This window comes from Tiliqua scincoides, chromosome 2, assembly GCF_035046505.1.
Source record: "Tiliqua scincoides isolate rTilSci1 chromosome 2, rTilSci1.hap2, whole genome shotgun sequence".
In the NCBI taxonomy this organism is placed as follows: Eukaryota; Metazoa; Chordata; class Lepidosauria; order Squamata; family Scincidae; genus Tiliqua; species Tiliqua scincoides.
Genome location: NC_089822.1, coordinates 166398889 through 166416176, shown reverse-complemented (window position 1 = coordinate 166416176; position 17288 = coordinate 166398889). Strand labels below are relative to the sequence as shown.

The 17288-nt window shown below is 42.1% G+C and overlaps 1 protein-coding gene across 3 annotated transcripts in view; it reads right to left on the bottom strand.

Annotated features, from left to right (window-relative positions):
• The window catches only part of AKAP8L (A-kinase anchoring protein 8 like), a 37547-nt gene extending 20259 nt beyond the window's left edge, over positions 1 to 17288 (bottom strand). The window contains exons 1-3 of one of the 3 annotated variants that reach the window (XM_066614066.1): positions 17173 to 17288; positions 4090 to 4122; positions 63 to 303 (exon numbers count right to left, since the gene is read on the bottom strand). In XM_066614066.1, coding sequence (XP_066470163.1) covers positions 63 to 303; positions 4090 to 4122; positions 17173 to 17185 — 287 coding nt within the window. In that variant the 5' untranslated portion in view covers positions 17186 to 17288. Of the gene's footprint in view, positions 1 to 62; positions 304 to 4089; positions 4123 to 8711; positions 8752 to 17172 lie in introns of those variants that run through there. The other 2 variants (XM_066614065.1, XM_066614067.1) reach the window with 2 other exon arrangements.

Below are 17288 nucleotides of genomic sequence, written 5' to 3'. Positions count from 1 at the left end.
TACAAACACTAGCCTGTTCTATGACTATTACTGAACCTTTTCACCTTTATCTCTACACTCACCTGTCTCCACCTGAGCCATAATGTCCTCCTTGCATCGTGTCAGTTTCTAGATGAGACACCATATCTAAGCGCTGGTTATATTTTGCTATTACATCATCAGCACTGGTGCCAGTGGATGCGTTAAAGTTCATGTCTGTATCTGAATTAGGCATTTCCCAAGAGTTTGAAGAGGCCATACCATACCCATAATTGCCAGAGTTATCCTGACTGTATCCATATCCATAACTATAGTCCTCGTAACCTGAAATGAAAAGCAGTTACTGAGTTTTCCATTAAGGTTGATTGTTGTATATGTGCAGCTAATGCAAGATGGTCAGCATCAAAAGTTCTCTCTTTCTTCAGGATGCAGTAGCTATGACTGTACCAAATTCTTCAGGATAAACATTTTCTGTACCTCTCTGTGAAAATATTAAATCCCCTGATCAGTACAGCACATTTCCCTCTAAAGAGAATCCTTTTTTTGACCCCCCCCCCATGGAAAACAGTTGTAACACTACCTATACTCCACACCAGCGTTCTTCAATCTGTGGGTCAGGACCCCAATGGGGCTGCAAAACCCATTTTGGGGGCTGCAGCAAACTGTCAAAGCCCGTGCAAGACAGGGCTTGGATTAAACCAATAATGGTACTGACATATCAAAATTGAGTTATTGATATAATCCCACATAGCCTCTTGCCATTGCTGTCTTGCCCTGCAGCTCCCAAGGGCAGTCCTGCTTAGGCTGCTACCTCACAGCGTTGTTGTGAAGACACAGGAGGTAGGGGGAAATGGGACAAGCAGGGGCAGGGGGAAAGCTGTGATGGGGCAGATAAGATCCCAGGAGGGAGACAGGATTGGTGGTGGTTCCCATTTTCATTCTTCAGTTATTTGTTTGTTTATTAGGGTGATGGCATGAAAAAGGTTAAAGACCACTGTTCTACACTCACTGTATAAGTTGTTCACTTTGCTTGACCATGGCAAAAAACATTATTGAAATTCTATGAAATCCTTACCTAAAACTTCAAGTTTTGACAGGCAAAACTACATAGCAGCAGAACTACTTCAATCTACACTAAATCAACAAGATGCATACTGGTTCCATCCCAGATATCTGTCCAGTAGTTGGAACATATGTAGGTTGAAATAGCCGGTTCTTGCCAGCCCAGCATTATTGAGCCTGCACAAAAGCACCATAACAGACTATGCAAAAGCACTGATGCAGCCATCCACAACTCAGATGTTCCTAACTTGGGAATCCAGTGTATAATGATTCTCTCAAAACTTTCTCTCAGTTATCATGCAGTGCAGGCCAATCTCAGGACAAGGTCATAGGATGCAACAACAGAAAGCAATATCGTAATGTTACCTTCAGGTCCAGTCAAGTTGCCAAAGAGGCCAAGATGGCAGGCTGTACATAGTACCCATTGTGCAATGATATTATCAGGTATTTGGGGTAAGTGGATTGGAGCTCAGAGGACTGGTTCACCACTCTTCAGGGAGTGGGAGGACATTCCAGAAGAGGTAGCAGGCACTCCCCCTCCCCAACTTTACAGTCATTCATTTATATAAGACTGCTGAACTGGTAGATATGAAAGAAACCCTCTAAAGCAACACACACTCTGGCATATGATAGAAGAGTATGAACCAGAACAGAATGAAAGATGCAACACTTCAGCTCAACTACACTGCAGTTTAACACGACATCTAAAATGAAAATACTTTTTTGCTTTTAAAAGTTAAGACTTAAGAAAAATTCATCACAATCAGGAAAATAGTGTTATTCAATATTATTATTCAACATTAAGAGAGCCAGGATAGTGTAGTGGTTCACGACTTGAACTTAGATCTAGAACAGCCAGGTTCAAGTCCCCGCTCAGCACAAAGCTTCCTGGGTGACACTGGGCCAGTCACCATCTCTCAGATTAACCTACCTCACAGGTTATGGTGAGGACAAATGGAAGGCAGGAAGGGTAATATTAAAATATGAAAAACAAACAAAATAAACTAAATTAGTGGGTTCTAACACTAACACTGAACTGTAGAATACATTACACTTTTTCCTCTTTAGAAGCACTCCTGTTATTCAGATTTTCACTGCACATGCATCATATCCTTTATCCATAACAAGATTTTGATATAATGTCTAGGAATGGTGGGGGTGAGGACCAGGTCTATCACAGAGATAAGGTCTACTTCCCATATTATCCAATGGGTACACCTCCCTTCTTTTCTGAGCTCCAGAGACAAAGAAGGGTATGAATTTGCCTCACGTACACAAGGAGTAGTTCCAGGAGGTCAGACTGAATTTTGGATTTCTCATCCCTGGCAGGACAGAGGTCCAGAAGGGCCCGCTCCTTTCGTGGGTGTGCTCCTGCAGGCTTATGGGGAAGGGCTCTTCAAGCCACTGAGGAAGAGGCATCCTCCTTCTTGTGAAATGCACTGCCTGATGGGTTGCCTGTCCCCATGCTCAAGGCATGCACATTACACTCTCCCTTTTACAGCATATCTGTTTTTGTGCTTTATTTCTACAAGTTACTGTGAATACAGGTTCTAAAGAAGGTGAAAAAACTCATGGGAAAAGCGGAAAAATAAGTGAAACATAAGAGAGTTGCTTATAAACTATAAGCAACTCTCTTGAGTTTCAACTAAAGCTTGAACTTCTAAACCTCACTATGTGATGGTAGACCTCTGAAACATTAACACTTTATTGATCCTGTAAAGAAGTGGTTCCCAAACTCTCTCAACTGGCAGCTCCCTTGGCCTCCTGGGCCATTGGCTGCGGCTCCCCATTAGGGCTACAATCCTATACAATGTATAGGGTGGGAGGTTTTTTTCGAGAATTCTACAGCTCCCATGGCTGGTTTCCACAGCTCCCTGGGGAGCCACAGCTCGGGAACCACTGCTGTACAGTGTTATTGTTATTTATTCTATTTTATCATGCCACACAAGCTTTTCCTTTTGGCATTGGGCATTCTGGGTGATTTTGAGGTGAACTTGGAATGACTTTAGAATGAGTTGCAGTTTTTCACATTGAAATTGGGTGTAATTGTCCCAGATTTTCACCAGAAACTCTGTTTTCAGGTATAAATTAGGTATGAATAAAGAGGAAAGGGTATATTTCTAAAGGTCCATTTTCTTTGGATTTATATTCATGATCGTCTCTAATCAAATGCAGACCTGAAGTACCAGCACGACTTCTACACAATTTAGCCACTCTATTCTTGTAGAACTCCCAAACTACGTATGTCTGAATTTACATGAAAATGATTTAGGGAATCCATGGTGCTTTGTTCCTCTTTGTATGTTCTGAGAAGTGCCAAGCAAGCAGAATTAAGTTGCAAATCTATGGACACTTTCTTGTTCACCCCCTGGAAACAAATGGAACTTAATAATACAAAGCATTAAACTGTTAGTACAGTGGGGCATCCTTATTTGCAGGCTCAACATCATCTGAACATCTGCAGATGCCGAAACTGCAGCTGGAGGGTCTCAGAGGGCATCGCAGATGTGTCTGCAAGGCACTTCTGGTTTGCAGTGGCAGCCAGGAGGCTTCCAAGGAGGCCAAGAGGCCATGCTGACCTCCAGAGGGCCAGATGCAGCTCCCAGGTAAGTAACTGTGGTGCAGCATGCCCCCTCTGCAAGATTTCTTTATCCACAGGGGTTCCTAGAACAGCCCTCCTCAGACACCGAGAGCCAACTTTGTTTCAAAGCCTTGTTCCAGTCATCTGATAATACAGTGCACAGATGTAATTGAAAAGCGGTATATAAATACTGTTGTTAATAATAATAATAATAATAATAATAATAATAATGTTAAACATGCAGATTAGCAGAAGTCAGTCATAGATAAACATCTGAACCAGTTTCATTGTCACATAAACCTAGATTTAATCACACTGACAGAAATAAAGGTGTATCAATGACAGCAGCAATGCCAGGTGGAGGGAATACAATGAAGTGCAAGAAAGTGTAATATTCCAGTATTACTTTCTTGGTTTGATATCAACATATGCATTTTAACATTTCATTAAAATGTTATTGTACTTGCCTCTGTTTGTGCCAGAGTTCCAGTTTCCATAACCTAGAAAGAAGATACCAAACAGATGTCAAAACCTATTTTATAGGCTGTTCTAGAAATAGCCAAAGGAAACTATTCAGCAAAACACAGTCAATAGGTATTCACTACGTTAGTCTTCTTCAACCTTGGGGTCGTGACCCCAATGAGGTCATGAAACCTCAGTTGTGGGGTCACAGCAACTTATGGGAATGAAAAAGTATGAAAACCACTGGACTAGAGCACTACCGGGTAAAGGGGGAGGCTTTTGGTGTACCAGAAGTAGGGGTGTGAAGGCCTGGAAAAAAACCAGAAAAATTCAGAAAAAAACATTTTTTTCCCATTTTTTCCTGAAGACTATTTTTTTTTCCAAAAAAATTGGAAAAATTGAAAAAAATTGATTATAGAATGTTTTGTTTTAACATGATGAATAAAATATTTTAAGACAATGTGTTCAAATATTTTCCAAATCATTTCTAAAAAATATGTATGGTATCAGATTATTCTAATTTCTGTGCACCGAGGACAAGCAAGTTCTAGGTTACAAACTGAACTCTCCAATGCAAGAACAAGATGCATTTCTTCCTTTAGGAGGTGCTGCTATTGTCATAAGAAAAGAAAAAGGTTTCAGTTTTGTTTTTGCATGTGAGTGGGTCTGTTTGGTTCTGTTCTGTTCACTAGGTCTCAAGGCATTGGAAGAAAATACAGAGCAACAAAAAGGATCTGAAAGTATATACTTAATTTAAAATGGTAAGAGTTTACATTTATCTGATTCCAGAAAACTGAATCATTTAGCTACATTAGTTTATCTTTATAACCTTTGTGTAAATAATAATTTAATTACTACTAATCTGGTTCTTTACTTCCCCCACCCACAACCATAGATTAGTGTCTTCTTGCAAACTAGCCATTAAATTATTTTTCTTTCCTACTCCCCTCAGGAAAATGGTTAGACCAACATCTAGCATATGGAGGCATTTTCACATTACAAATTCTTCTGAGAAGAAAAATGTGATTTGCAAATATTGTCAGATGAAATATGCATTTCCAAATGCTACCAGGATGACAAAACACATTCTTGTATGTAACAAGTGACCTGTAGATATTAAAAATCCTTCATGGATCTAAGTGAAGAAAACCACAATAATGAAAATGCACAGAGTTTTTCTCAACGTTCTCTTCAAGCAGTCCCCTTTCTACTCCAACATCAGCAGTAACACAAAGTGTTGCTCCATCAGCAGTATCTTCAAGTAAACAGATACTGAAGACAGCTGCAACCAAAAATGATTCAATAACTTCATTTGTAGACAAGATGACACCTGAAGATGAGGAAAAAATTGATCACTCTCTTGCAAGAGCAATTATTCTTCTGGAACACCATTTTCAATAACTGAAAATACATAAGGAAGCTTTGAAATTATTAAGACCATTTGCCCAGCAGACATTCTCTGAACAAGCCTCTTTTGGAGTCGGAATATGAACGTGTCATAGAATCTGTGCAAGGAAAAATTAATGAAGCACTGTGTCCTGCACTACTTACAGATGGATGGACAAATGTGAGAGGAAAAGGAATTATACATTTTGTTATAACACCAGCTCAACCGGTTTTTTACAAAAGCATTGAAACAGGAGAGAACAGACATACTGTAGAGTATATCAGCTGTAAAATATGTGAAGTCCTACAAAAAATTGGGAGTGGTAAAGTATTTGCTTTGCTGACTGACAATGCCAGCAATATGAAAGCAGCATGGGAAATCATAATGGATAAGTACCCACATATTACTGCAATAGGATGTGCATCTCATGGGCTAAACTTGCTTCTTAATGATATTATGAAACTGGACACCCTTGAAAGGATCTATAGATGAGCAAAAGAAGTTATAAAACTGTTAGTTACAACTTTTTGTTTGGTAAAGAGTTGTATGGAACTTTGGATGAGCAGGCACACAAAACAGCATACACCAGCAGAGTTCTTTGAATGCAGTGGTTATATTTCAGAGCAAGGGATATCACAGGTAGAGTAAACTGTCCTAGTCAGCACGATGAGCAGTCAGTCCATAAACAACAAATCCAAATTAGCTTTCCAAGATACACAGTCAAAGTTCATTCCATGGTCAGTAATAACATCTATATACTCACATCCAGCCTCCCAAGTTACTGGCAGCAGTTCAGTAGTCTCCTACTACACTCCTACTGCTGCACTGGAAGCTCAACAGACTAAACATTAAGTAGTTGGAGTGGCCAATCAATGTAGGCTAAGCCACACCCAGAGTGAGGCAGACACAGGTGTTTGCTGATCCTGCTGACTCCAGCAATCTGCACCTGTTCCTGAACCACCTTGTTGGCTGTGTTTCTGCCTTATCCAGAACATAGACCTGACATCCTCCTCTTTGGTTTAGGACAGTTTATTCTGCTCAGACCTTTAGCTCTAGCATCATATAGTTTTCTTGATGTTTAATTGTGGATTGCACTTTTGTTAGTGCGTCCGCCACGTTTTGGCTGGACTTGCAGTAGGTCAGGGAGATAAGACTATTAGAAACACATTGCTTTACGTTATGGAAGCGCACATTAGTGTGTTTCAATCTTTTTTTTACGCTAGGTGTTGTAGCCATTTGTATGGCCGCTTGATTGTTTTTTATCACATTAATGGGTTTTGGCACTTGTATGCCAAGATCCATTAGCAGTTGGTTGTGCTAAATAAGCTCGGTGCACATTAGACTTAGTGCAGCAAATTGTGATTTACATGTTGACAAAGACACGTCTTTGTTTCACAGTTTTTTACTTGATTAAGGCTCCAGCTAGAAACAGTGCTATTCTTGAGGTAGATTGCTTAGTTTTAGTGTCTGTGGCAAAGCTTGCATCTACATATGCGGTGAGTCTCAGATCACTCTTAGGTTTTAGGTACAAGGACATGTCTATTGTTTGTTTTAGGTACTTTAATATATGCTTTGCTGCTAGCTAATGTCTCTGCGTGGGTTGGTTTGACGCTCTGGCTAACAAATTGTACGCTATAGCGATGTCCGGCCTCGTTTATTGGCTAAGGTACATCAGACTTTTTAGTAATGACTTGTATATTGTGGTATTGAACATGGGACTGGGTGTATTATTTTTATTAAAACTAGTCATTATAGGAGTCTTTACTCTATTACATTGCTTTATGTTGAATTTTTTTAGCAATAGGGCTATTTTTTCTTTTTGCGAGATGTTATAGCTGTTAGACACTTCTGTAATTTTTACTCTAACATATTTGCATATTTTACTTATGTTCTGTAATGTAAACCTTTTTTTTTTTTTGCAGGGAATCTGCAAAATTCCCTGAAGATTCTAAAGCCACCCTCTACAGCAGGGGTGCCCAAACCCCGGCCCTGGGGCCACATGCGGCCCTCGAGGCCTCTCAATGTGGCCCTCTGGGAGCCCCCAGTCTCCAATGAGCCTCTAGCCCTCCAGAGATTTGTTGCAGCCCACATTGGCCCGATGCAACTGCTCTCAGCGTGAGGGCGACTGTTTGACCTCTCGCATGAGCTGTGGGATGAGGGCTTCCTCCACTGCTTGCTGTTTCATGTCTGTGATGCAGTAGCTGTAGCAAAGGAAAGGCCAGCCTTGCTTTGTGCAAGGACTTTTATAGGCCTTGAGCTATTGCAAGACCTTCATTCATTCATATAAGTTCATCTTTAATATATTCATTTATGTAAACTTAAGTAAATTTATTTAAATTTTAAATGTAAATTAATTTTCTCTTTCCCCGGCCCCCGAAGCAGTGTCAGAGAGATGATGAGGCCCTCCTGCCAAAAACTTTGGGCACCCCTGCTCTACAGCAATCACTACATCTGAATCAGATAGTGCACTTTTGTCAGAAATTCCTTATCTAATAACCAAGATAAAAAAAACTGTTTTTGAAAATCTCAGTATATCTCCACTTACAACTACAGAAGAAAGTAATGTGAAAGATTTTATTTTTTAAAAAGGAAGAATTTTCTTGCCATCCAATTCATGCAGCTGCAAATCTGCTGGATCCAAGATTCAAAGGTGGAAATAGAAGTGATGCTAGCACTGTTACTGCATTTGACTGGATTACAAGACAAGTATCATATTTAGGAGTTGATGTTGGGAAGGTACTTTCAAATGTTGCAGAATTCAGAACATCTTCAAGGATTTGGTCCAGGAATGCAATCTGGGATTCTGCCAAACATATTCCCCTGCAACATGGTGGCAAGGTCTTTGCACAACACAGCCTCTGACTCCTCTTGCTTCTAGCCTTCTTCAGATTCCTCCATCTTCTGCAGCATGTGACATAATCTAGTCTATGTTTGGAAACACTCACACTAAATCAAGAAATAAACTGACATGTGAAAGGGGTAGAGAAGCTTGTTTCAATTCGGGCAAACCTTCAGTTTTTAGAAGTTCATAATAACTGTGATAATGACAGACACAACGAAGTAGCTGTAGAAGCAGAGAATGAAACTGATACTGATACAGGTTGAGCCTCATTATTCCTGTGGGTTCCATTGTGGGTTCTGTTCCAAGCACTCACATGGATGGCAAAAAACACACTATAGCAAATCAATTTAAAAAACAAAGTTTCTTTGCTCCAGTGATTTAAAAACAGCCTTGCTGACCTTTGTGATGCAAGATAAGAGTCATTAAGAAGACAATCCATGAATCAGTCCTCCACTTCACTCAGTCCCTCCCTTCATCAATGCAAAGTGATCACCTCTCTTTCACATGCTCAGGGGGAAGGGAGGGGTTGCCTGGAGAGAGAAGGATTGATAGATTGTCAGCCAGCTGCCCTCTCTCTCTCATTAAGGAGGCTATTGTTAAAGGACTGTTCAGTTTTTTAAACTGATTTAAAAGGATGCATTTTCCCCCCTCTCCAGGGACCAGTACATTCCTTCTCATCTGCAAGGGCTAGTCATGTTGAGTCAAATCCGTGTATAAAAAATCTGTGTATAACAAGGCTGGACCTGTAATTACAGCCCAGGAAATGATTCTGATTAAATTTCATGCCCATTCATTGAAACTTAGTCCCACTCCCTTCTATACACTTCCCCCATCTCCAATTCTTTTATGAGAATGGGTTTTTTAATTTTATTTAATACCATACAGAGGAAATATGAATAATTGTTACTTCTGGATTTTTAAAAATTGTTTTGTGGAGGTTTTTTGTCTGTTCCACATAAACTAGTAAACAGTTCAGGAGATTGATTGTTCCATTACCATTTGTTCCAATTACCAATAAATACTATTTTAAAAAGTAAATTCTGTTTGTAATAATTGTTTGGATACACTATATTTTTAATATGCTAACTGTGATAATTTTATGCAAAGTCAAAATGTCCATAGTCTTATGTTCCTAAAGTAACAGAATGGCTTTCCATCTGGAAAAGAAAAAAAAGTGCTAATGTAGCTGTTTTTATTTTTTCCAAAAATGTCCATTCCCCCCCCCCCCAAAAAAGGGGAAAAAAGTGGGTTTTTTTCATAGTTTCAAAATTTCTGGAAATTTTACATCTCTAACCAAAAGATTGTGTCCAAGTCCTGCTCAGCAATTGTGCTAAAACAGCTTTCACTAGTGCCAGGCTTCATGGTAACTTTTTCTGCTCCCTCTAATAAGAAAATTTGGTTACTGTGAGCTGAGAGAGCATTACAGGGGTGGGGAGTGGGCAGCAATGGGGATGGGGTAGGTGGACAGGGTCCTGGGAGGGGGTGACATCAACGATGGTGGGTTCCCAGTTTCGTACTTTATGTATTGGGGTCGTGGCACAGAAAGGGTTGAAGTCAGGAGGAAGGCAGGAGGTCTGGCTCAGTTGGTAGAGCTGCCGCCTTGTATGCCTGAAGATCTGAGGCTGCCAGTTCGAAACTGAGGACATGCTGATATACTGATGAGCAGACCCTCAGTGGCAGAGAGGAGTTGCTGTCAAATGAAGCGTGGGAGGCGAAGGGCCAGAGAGAGGCCAGACCGGGAAGGAATCCAGCTGGAATGAGGAGTTCGATGAAAGACGAGAACTATTCAATTGTAAAAATCCCTAAGGGGGTTTAGAACAGCCTGTCTATGTAAACTGCCTTGGATTAAAGTCTGAGGAGAAATCTGACAACCAAAGAAAGGCGGTATATAAATACCTGTATGCATGTATGTATGTATAAATAAATAAATAAACAAACAAACAAACAAATAAGTCCTCTGCACTATGTGACAGCTAAACCAGAAGATTAGCACTAAACAATAATCCATCTAATGCAACAAAGTCTCACCGCAATGGATAGCAGAATGCTCCTCCTTTCCTTCCTTAGGAGGGGAAAGGAAGGGTAAGTCTTTTTAAAAAATAAAATGTTTCTCTATTTAGAAAAAAAAATACTAAAATTTAACTAAAAGGCAGAATCTAGAAACAAATGCTAATTGCTAGGCCAATGGATCAAGTCAAAAGCTGACCCTACAACTTATAATTGTCATGTGTAATTCTCCTTTCTGATGTGTATCCATCGTTGCTTATGATGTTACTACAGGAGATTATGAAGTCTTCAAAAACTGTGGCAAGCTATCCCTCTGAAAGGTAAGGTCACATCCTTACACAATTCCACTTGAAAAAGAGAAGGTAGAAGAATATGATTGAGACAGCTGAAACTTGGAAATCTAGGAATACTCAGAATTCTACAAGAATCCAAATGATGCACAGTACATCTTAGCAACAGAAAAACATGGCACACAATTAACCCATTCAACTCACAACATCCTTTAACTATTGTCCCTACCAGCCCAAATCACCTCTTTTTAAAATGTATGATTCATTAATGTTAATAAAACAAGTTAAATCAATAATAAATTACTGTATAATAATCTGCTTATTCAATGGAGACAGTTTCACATGCTTTAAAAAATCCCCACTCAATTCCTCAACCACCCCCTTCCTCACCATCCTTATAATATCAACCTTACCTAAAAGTTTGTTTTCATTAAATTAGCTCTTGTTGTAAACATTTTGTTTTCCACCTGTACCTACATGCATACACTCATACCATATACATATGCATGAATTTTTTTTTACAATTTATTCTGGCCCGATGAACAGTTAGGAATACCAAATAATTGAGTCTGAGCCTAAAGAGTATTATTGAGAACAAGTTCATAAAAAACCTCCCTAAACTTGCACATATTTTCATAGTGGAATAAAACACAGAAAGAAATTACTTCAATTACGTATAGGTAAATTCATCTTAAGAGAAACAGCATGAAGGTTGTAACTACCAACACCATCAAAACCTATTTTCTACACTGCTCTGGTCAAAACTAACAAAAACCCTTGACTTCCGACGGGCGGACTTCCCTCAAATGAGGAGGCTGGTTAGAAGGAGGTTGAAAGGGAGGGTAAAAAGAGTCCAGTCTCTCCAGAGTGCATGGAGGCTGCTTAAAACGACAGTAATAGAGGCCCAGCAGAGGTGTATACCGCAAAGAAAGAAGGGTTCCACTAAAACCAGGAGAGTGCCCGCATGGCTAACCAGCCAAGTTAGAGAGGCTGTGAAGGGCAAGGAAGCTTCCTTCCGTAAATGGAAGTCTTGCCCTAATGAAGAGAATAAAAAGGAACATAAACTGTGGCAAAAGAAATGTAAGAAGGTGATAGGGGAGGCCAAGCGAGACTATGAGGAACGCATGGCCAGCAACATTAAGGGGAATAATAAAAGCTTCTTCAAATATGTTAGAAGCAGGAAACCCGCCAGAGAATCGGTTGGCCCTCTGGATGGTGAGGGAGGGAAAGGGGAGATAAAAGGAGACTTAGAGATGGCAGAGAAATTAAATGAGTTCTTTGCATCTGTCTTCACGGCAGAAGACCTCGGGCAGATACCGCTGCCCGAACGGCCCCTCCTGACCGAGGAGTTAAGTCAGATAGAGGTTAAAAGAGAAGATGTTTCAGACCTCATTGATAAATTAAAGATCAATAAGTCACCGGGCCCTGATGGCATACACCCAAGGGTTATTAAGGAATTGAAGAATGAAGTTGCAGATCTCTTGACTAAGGTATGCAACTTGTCCCTCAAAACGGCCACAGTGCCAGAAGATTGGAGGATAGCAAATGTCACGCCTATTTTTAAAAAGGGAAAGAGGGGGGACCCTGGAAACTATAGGCCGGTCAGCCTAACATCCATACCGGGTAAGATGGTGGAATGCCTCATCAAAGATAGGATCTCAAAACACATAGACGAACAGGCCTTGCTGAGGGAGAGTCAGCATGGCTTCTGTAAGGGTAAGTCTTGCCTCACCAACCTTATAGAATTCTTTGAAAAGGTCAACAGGCATGTGGATGCGGGAGAACCCGTGGACATTATATATCTGGACTTTCAGAAGGCGTTTGACACGGTCCCTCACCAAAGGCTACTGAAAAAACTCCACAGTCAGGGAATTAGAGGACACGTCCTCTCGTGGATTGAGAACTGGTTGGAGGCCAGGAAGCAGAGAGTGGGTGTCAATGGGCAATTTTCACAATGGAGAGAGGTGAAAAGCGGTGTGCCCCAAGGATCTGTCCTGGGACCGGTGCTTTTCAACCTCTTCATAAATGACCTGGAGACAGGGTTGAGCAGTGAAGTGGCTAAGTTTGCAGACGACACCAAACTTTTCCGAGTGGTAAAGACCAGAAGTGATTGTGAGGAGCTCCAGAAGGATCTCTCCAGACTGGCAGAATGGGCAGCAAAATGGCAGATGCGCTTCAATGTCAGTAAGTGTAAAGTCATGCACATTGGGGCAAAAAATCAAAACTTTAGATATAGGCTGATGGGTTCTGAGCTGTCTGTGACAGATCAGGAGAGAGATCTTGGGGTGGTGGTGGACAGGTCGATGAAAGTGTCGACCCAATGTGCGGTGGCAGTGAAGAAGGCCAGTTCTATGCTTGGGATCATTAGGAAGGGTATTGAGAACAAAACGGCTAGTATTATAATGCCGTTGTACAAATCTATGGTAAGGCCACACCTGGAGTATTGTGTCCAGTTCTGGTCGCCGCATCTCAAAAAAGACATAGTGGAAATGGAAAAGGTGCAAAAGAGAGCGACTAAGATGATTACGGGGCTGGGGCACCTTCCTTATGAGGAAAGGCTACGGCGTTTGGGCCTCTTCAGCCTAGAAAAGAGACGCTTGAGGGGGGACATGATTGAGACATACAAAATTATGCAGGGGATGGACAGAGTGGATAGGGAGATGCTCTTTACACTCTCACATAATACCAGAACCAGGGGACATCCACTAAAATTGAGTGTTGGGCGGGTTAGGACAGACAAAAGAAAATATTTCTTTACTCAGCGTGTGGTCGGTCTGTGGAACTCCTTGCCATAGGATGTGGTGCTGGCGTCTAGCCTGGACGCCTTTAAAAGGGGATTGGACGAGTTTCTGGAGGAAAAATCCATTATGGGGTACAAGCCATGATGTGTATGCGCAACCTCCTGATTTTAGGAATGGGTTAAGTCAGAATGCCAGATGTAGGGGAGAGCACCAGGATGAGGTCTCTTGTTATCTGGTGTGCTCCCTGGGGCATTTGGTGGGCCACTGTGAGATACAGGAAGCTGGACTAGATGGGCCTATGGCCTGATCCAGTGGGGCTGTTCTTATGTTCTTATGTTCTTATGTTAAAACTGAACCAGAAAAGGGGAAACCACAATCAGAAAATCTCATGCAGTTCACTGTAAGTTTTTATTAAGTTTTCCAAAATAAGGAATCCCCATTTTTTTCTTTTTTAAATAAATGAAATATAATAGACTGGACAATCATTTAGGAGTCAGTATAGATATAGCATCAAACACAGGTTTGAGAACAGACCACATGAACATGCTCCTTGTCTGTCCCCTAGCTCAGCACTGTTCATTACTATTACTAACCAGATTAAGGTAACCCTTGACCACCATCATACACAGTACTGCAGTGGGGCAGGGGAGGTTAATGGGTATTCCTATACAAGCTATGTAGCAGCATGCAGTCCTGCAACTTTCTCATTAAATCATAGTATTGAAGGAATGACAATTACTACTTAAGCACTGACTCTGTTCCTTCTCCTGTATAAGAGGCTAATACCCTCACACCTGAAATGAAGGTTATGTGTTACCTATGAACACCTGAGCCAAGATCTCCTAACTATTATTCACAAGCCCCAAGAAAACTGGAGAGTACAATTGTCAATTACACATATCAAGCATCTCTCTAACCATACATGTCAAATGTTTTACACACTGTAAGATGTGGTGATAGTATTTCTGGGATGAAAAGACAGCACAGAAGTGTTTTTAAAATAAAATAAAAATTAGTAAAGGGGGGAAAAAAGACTAAGCCACCACAGAAAACAGACAGTCCCTGCATAACATTAGGTCTGCTACATACCAATTCTGAACAATTTGATAAGTAACAATCCAAAATCTCTTAAATGCAAAATGAAACAAACCCTGCAGAGCACTGGGAAGCACAGATAAAGCAGGATTGAAAGCTTCACCAGAGGATAGTTGTCATAAAACAAGATACTGTGACAGATAAAAATATTCTGCTATTCTTCAGCCAACGGCATTCTAGCTTTCCTTCCTGAAGAAATTAAATAAGAGGGTCTAGGTCTCAAGGCCATCTAGAAGCTGAACCGTTTGTCTTAAAAATTCTGCTCCTTAGTCTCAAATATATGATGGCAACTTGCAGTTATTCTACAGTACTCTTGCTCCAAGACACTTTCCATCTTACAATTACTTCGCGTGTTCGAATACCAAACATTTAAAACAGACTCCAGACTGAGCTTTTTCAAACACAGGTTCAGTTTTTTCACTACATAAACGCTTTACCATTTAAACAGTTTACGGTAAATTCAAAACTATTTGGAATCCAAATAGAAACCACCATCTCTTTGGCATCCATCATAAACCATTGAAACGAAAGGAGAAAGAGCTTCACTTTGAATAACAAAAATAGTAGATAGAAACCAAATACTGTACAGATATAGTTGTCACACGCCAATGTCAAGTCTCTATTCAGACACCCAGAAATAAAAATGTTGCAATATAGTAATTGGGATCAGAGTTAGATAATTATCATTCAAGGGAGAATATGCACACAGAGAAAAAGGCATCTGTAGGATTGCCACGCATAATTATTTATTTCAAGGGTGTTGAACATAAGGCCCCGGGGGCCAGATTGCCCCCCCAAGTTTTTTATCTGGTTGGCCCTCAGGCTCTCAGCTGCTGAGCAGTCCTGAGGTGCTACTGCTGAAATAGCAGGCCTGCATGAAAATTGGGTTCTCCCATATCTTGAAATATGATCACTATTTGTGTATTTTCTCTTCTGCCATTTGCAGTTAATGAGAACAAAGTGCTGACTTCTGGTCATCAGCTGCTTAATGATACATAAGAAACGTAAGAATAGCCCCACTGGATCAGGCCATAGGCCCATCTAGTCCAGCTTCCTGTATCTCACAGCGGCCCACCAACTGCCCCAGGGAGCACACCTGATAACAGGAGACCTGTATCCTGGTGACCTCCCTTGCATCTGGCATTCTGACATAGCCCATCTAAAATCAGGAGGTTGCACATACACATCATAACTTGTAACCCATAATGGATTTTTCCTCCAGAAACTTGTCCAATCCCCTTTTAAAGGCATCCAGGCCAGATGCCGTCACCACATCCTGTGGCAAGGAGTTCCACAGACCAACCACACGCTGAATAAAGAAATATTTTCTTCTGTCTGTCCTAACTCTCCCAAAACTCAATTTTAGTGGATGTCCCCTGGTTCTGGTGTTATGTGAGAGTGTAAAGAGCATCTCTCTCTCCACTTTATCCTTCCCATGCATAATTTTGTATGTCTCAATCATGTCCCCCCTCTTTTCTAGGCTGAATAGGCCCAAATACTGTAGCCTTTCCTCATAAGGAAGGTGCCCCAGCCCAGTAATCATCTTAGGCGCTCTCTTTTGCACATTTTCCATTTCCACTATGTCCTTTTTGAGATGTGGTGATCAGAACTGGACTGGTCCAGTTGATGATGACGTCACTTTCTGGCTAATGATGTCACATCCGGCCCTCAGCAGGCATCCTGAATGCTAACGTAGGTCCTCTGTATGAAAGGAGTTTGACACCCCTGGTGTATTTATAAACACAGAGGTTACAAAACTCTTACAGTAGACGTCACTTTCTGGCTAATGATGTCACATCCGGCCCTCAGCAGGCATCCTGAATGCTAACGTAGGTCCTCTGTATGAAAGGAGTTTGACACCCCTGGTGTATTTATAAACACAGAGGTTACAAAACTCTTACAGTAGGTGACTTCAAGATTGCATCTGTGAGCACTAGAAAGTACCACTGATTTTAAAGGGACTTCTGAGAAAACAAGCTTAGAGCTATGCTATAAGCCAGTGTTTCTCAAACTGAGTGAGGACCCACTAATGGGCTGTGAGCCCATTTCAGGTCGATCCCCATTCATTCCAGTGTGTCTTTTATTCTTAATATACCAGACTTGATGCTCCCACTGGACGTGACTGCATTTGAAAAAAATGTGACAGATCTATACTTTTACGAGGCTACTGCGTATCTGCTGTTAAAGATGACAATCAACGGGGCTTGCTCCCAGGAAAGCGCGGGCAGGATGGGGCTGTGAGGCATCTCCACTAGACACGCCCCCACTCCCGAAAAGCGCCCCCCCCGCCAGACGCCCTTTCTAAAGCCCCGGTGGACCTGGGGGTGGGGTGGGGGGCCCAGAAGAAGGCCGCCGCAACCTGACCCGGAGAGGCGATCCTGCGCCCCTTCCCACACCCACTCGCAGGAGCCGAGCGCGCAGGCGCGCGGGGGACAGGTATGCCCGATAGGACGGCAGCCCCCGCCCGCCTCGGAGGGAGGCAGCGCGCTTGGCGGCCACGCATCAGCAGGGCGAGGGCGCACCTACGGCTGTCGTTCGAAGGCGTGTGAGGAGCCCCCCCCCCGTGGCTGGCGAAACGAGCAGAGGCGCCAGCGAGCCACGGGCGGGGGCGACTGCGACGCCGCGGAAGGAAAGGGCTGACCGCGCCGAGGGCCCAGCCCGCAGCAGCGCCAGGGGAGCCCCCTCCGCTCCGACTCGGGGGGCCCCGGTGACCGCAGGGCGCTCACCTGAATAACTCATGATGGCGGCGACGGTTATCACACACCGCAGGCGCGCGCGCTCCCTCCCTCGCGCCCGTTACCTCCTGCGCCAGACGGCAACGGCACCCCGGCCCCGCCTCCCG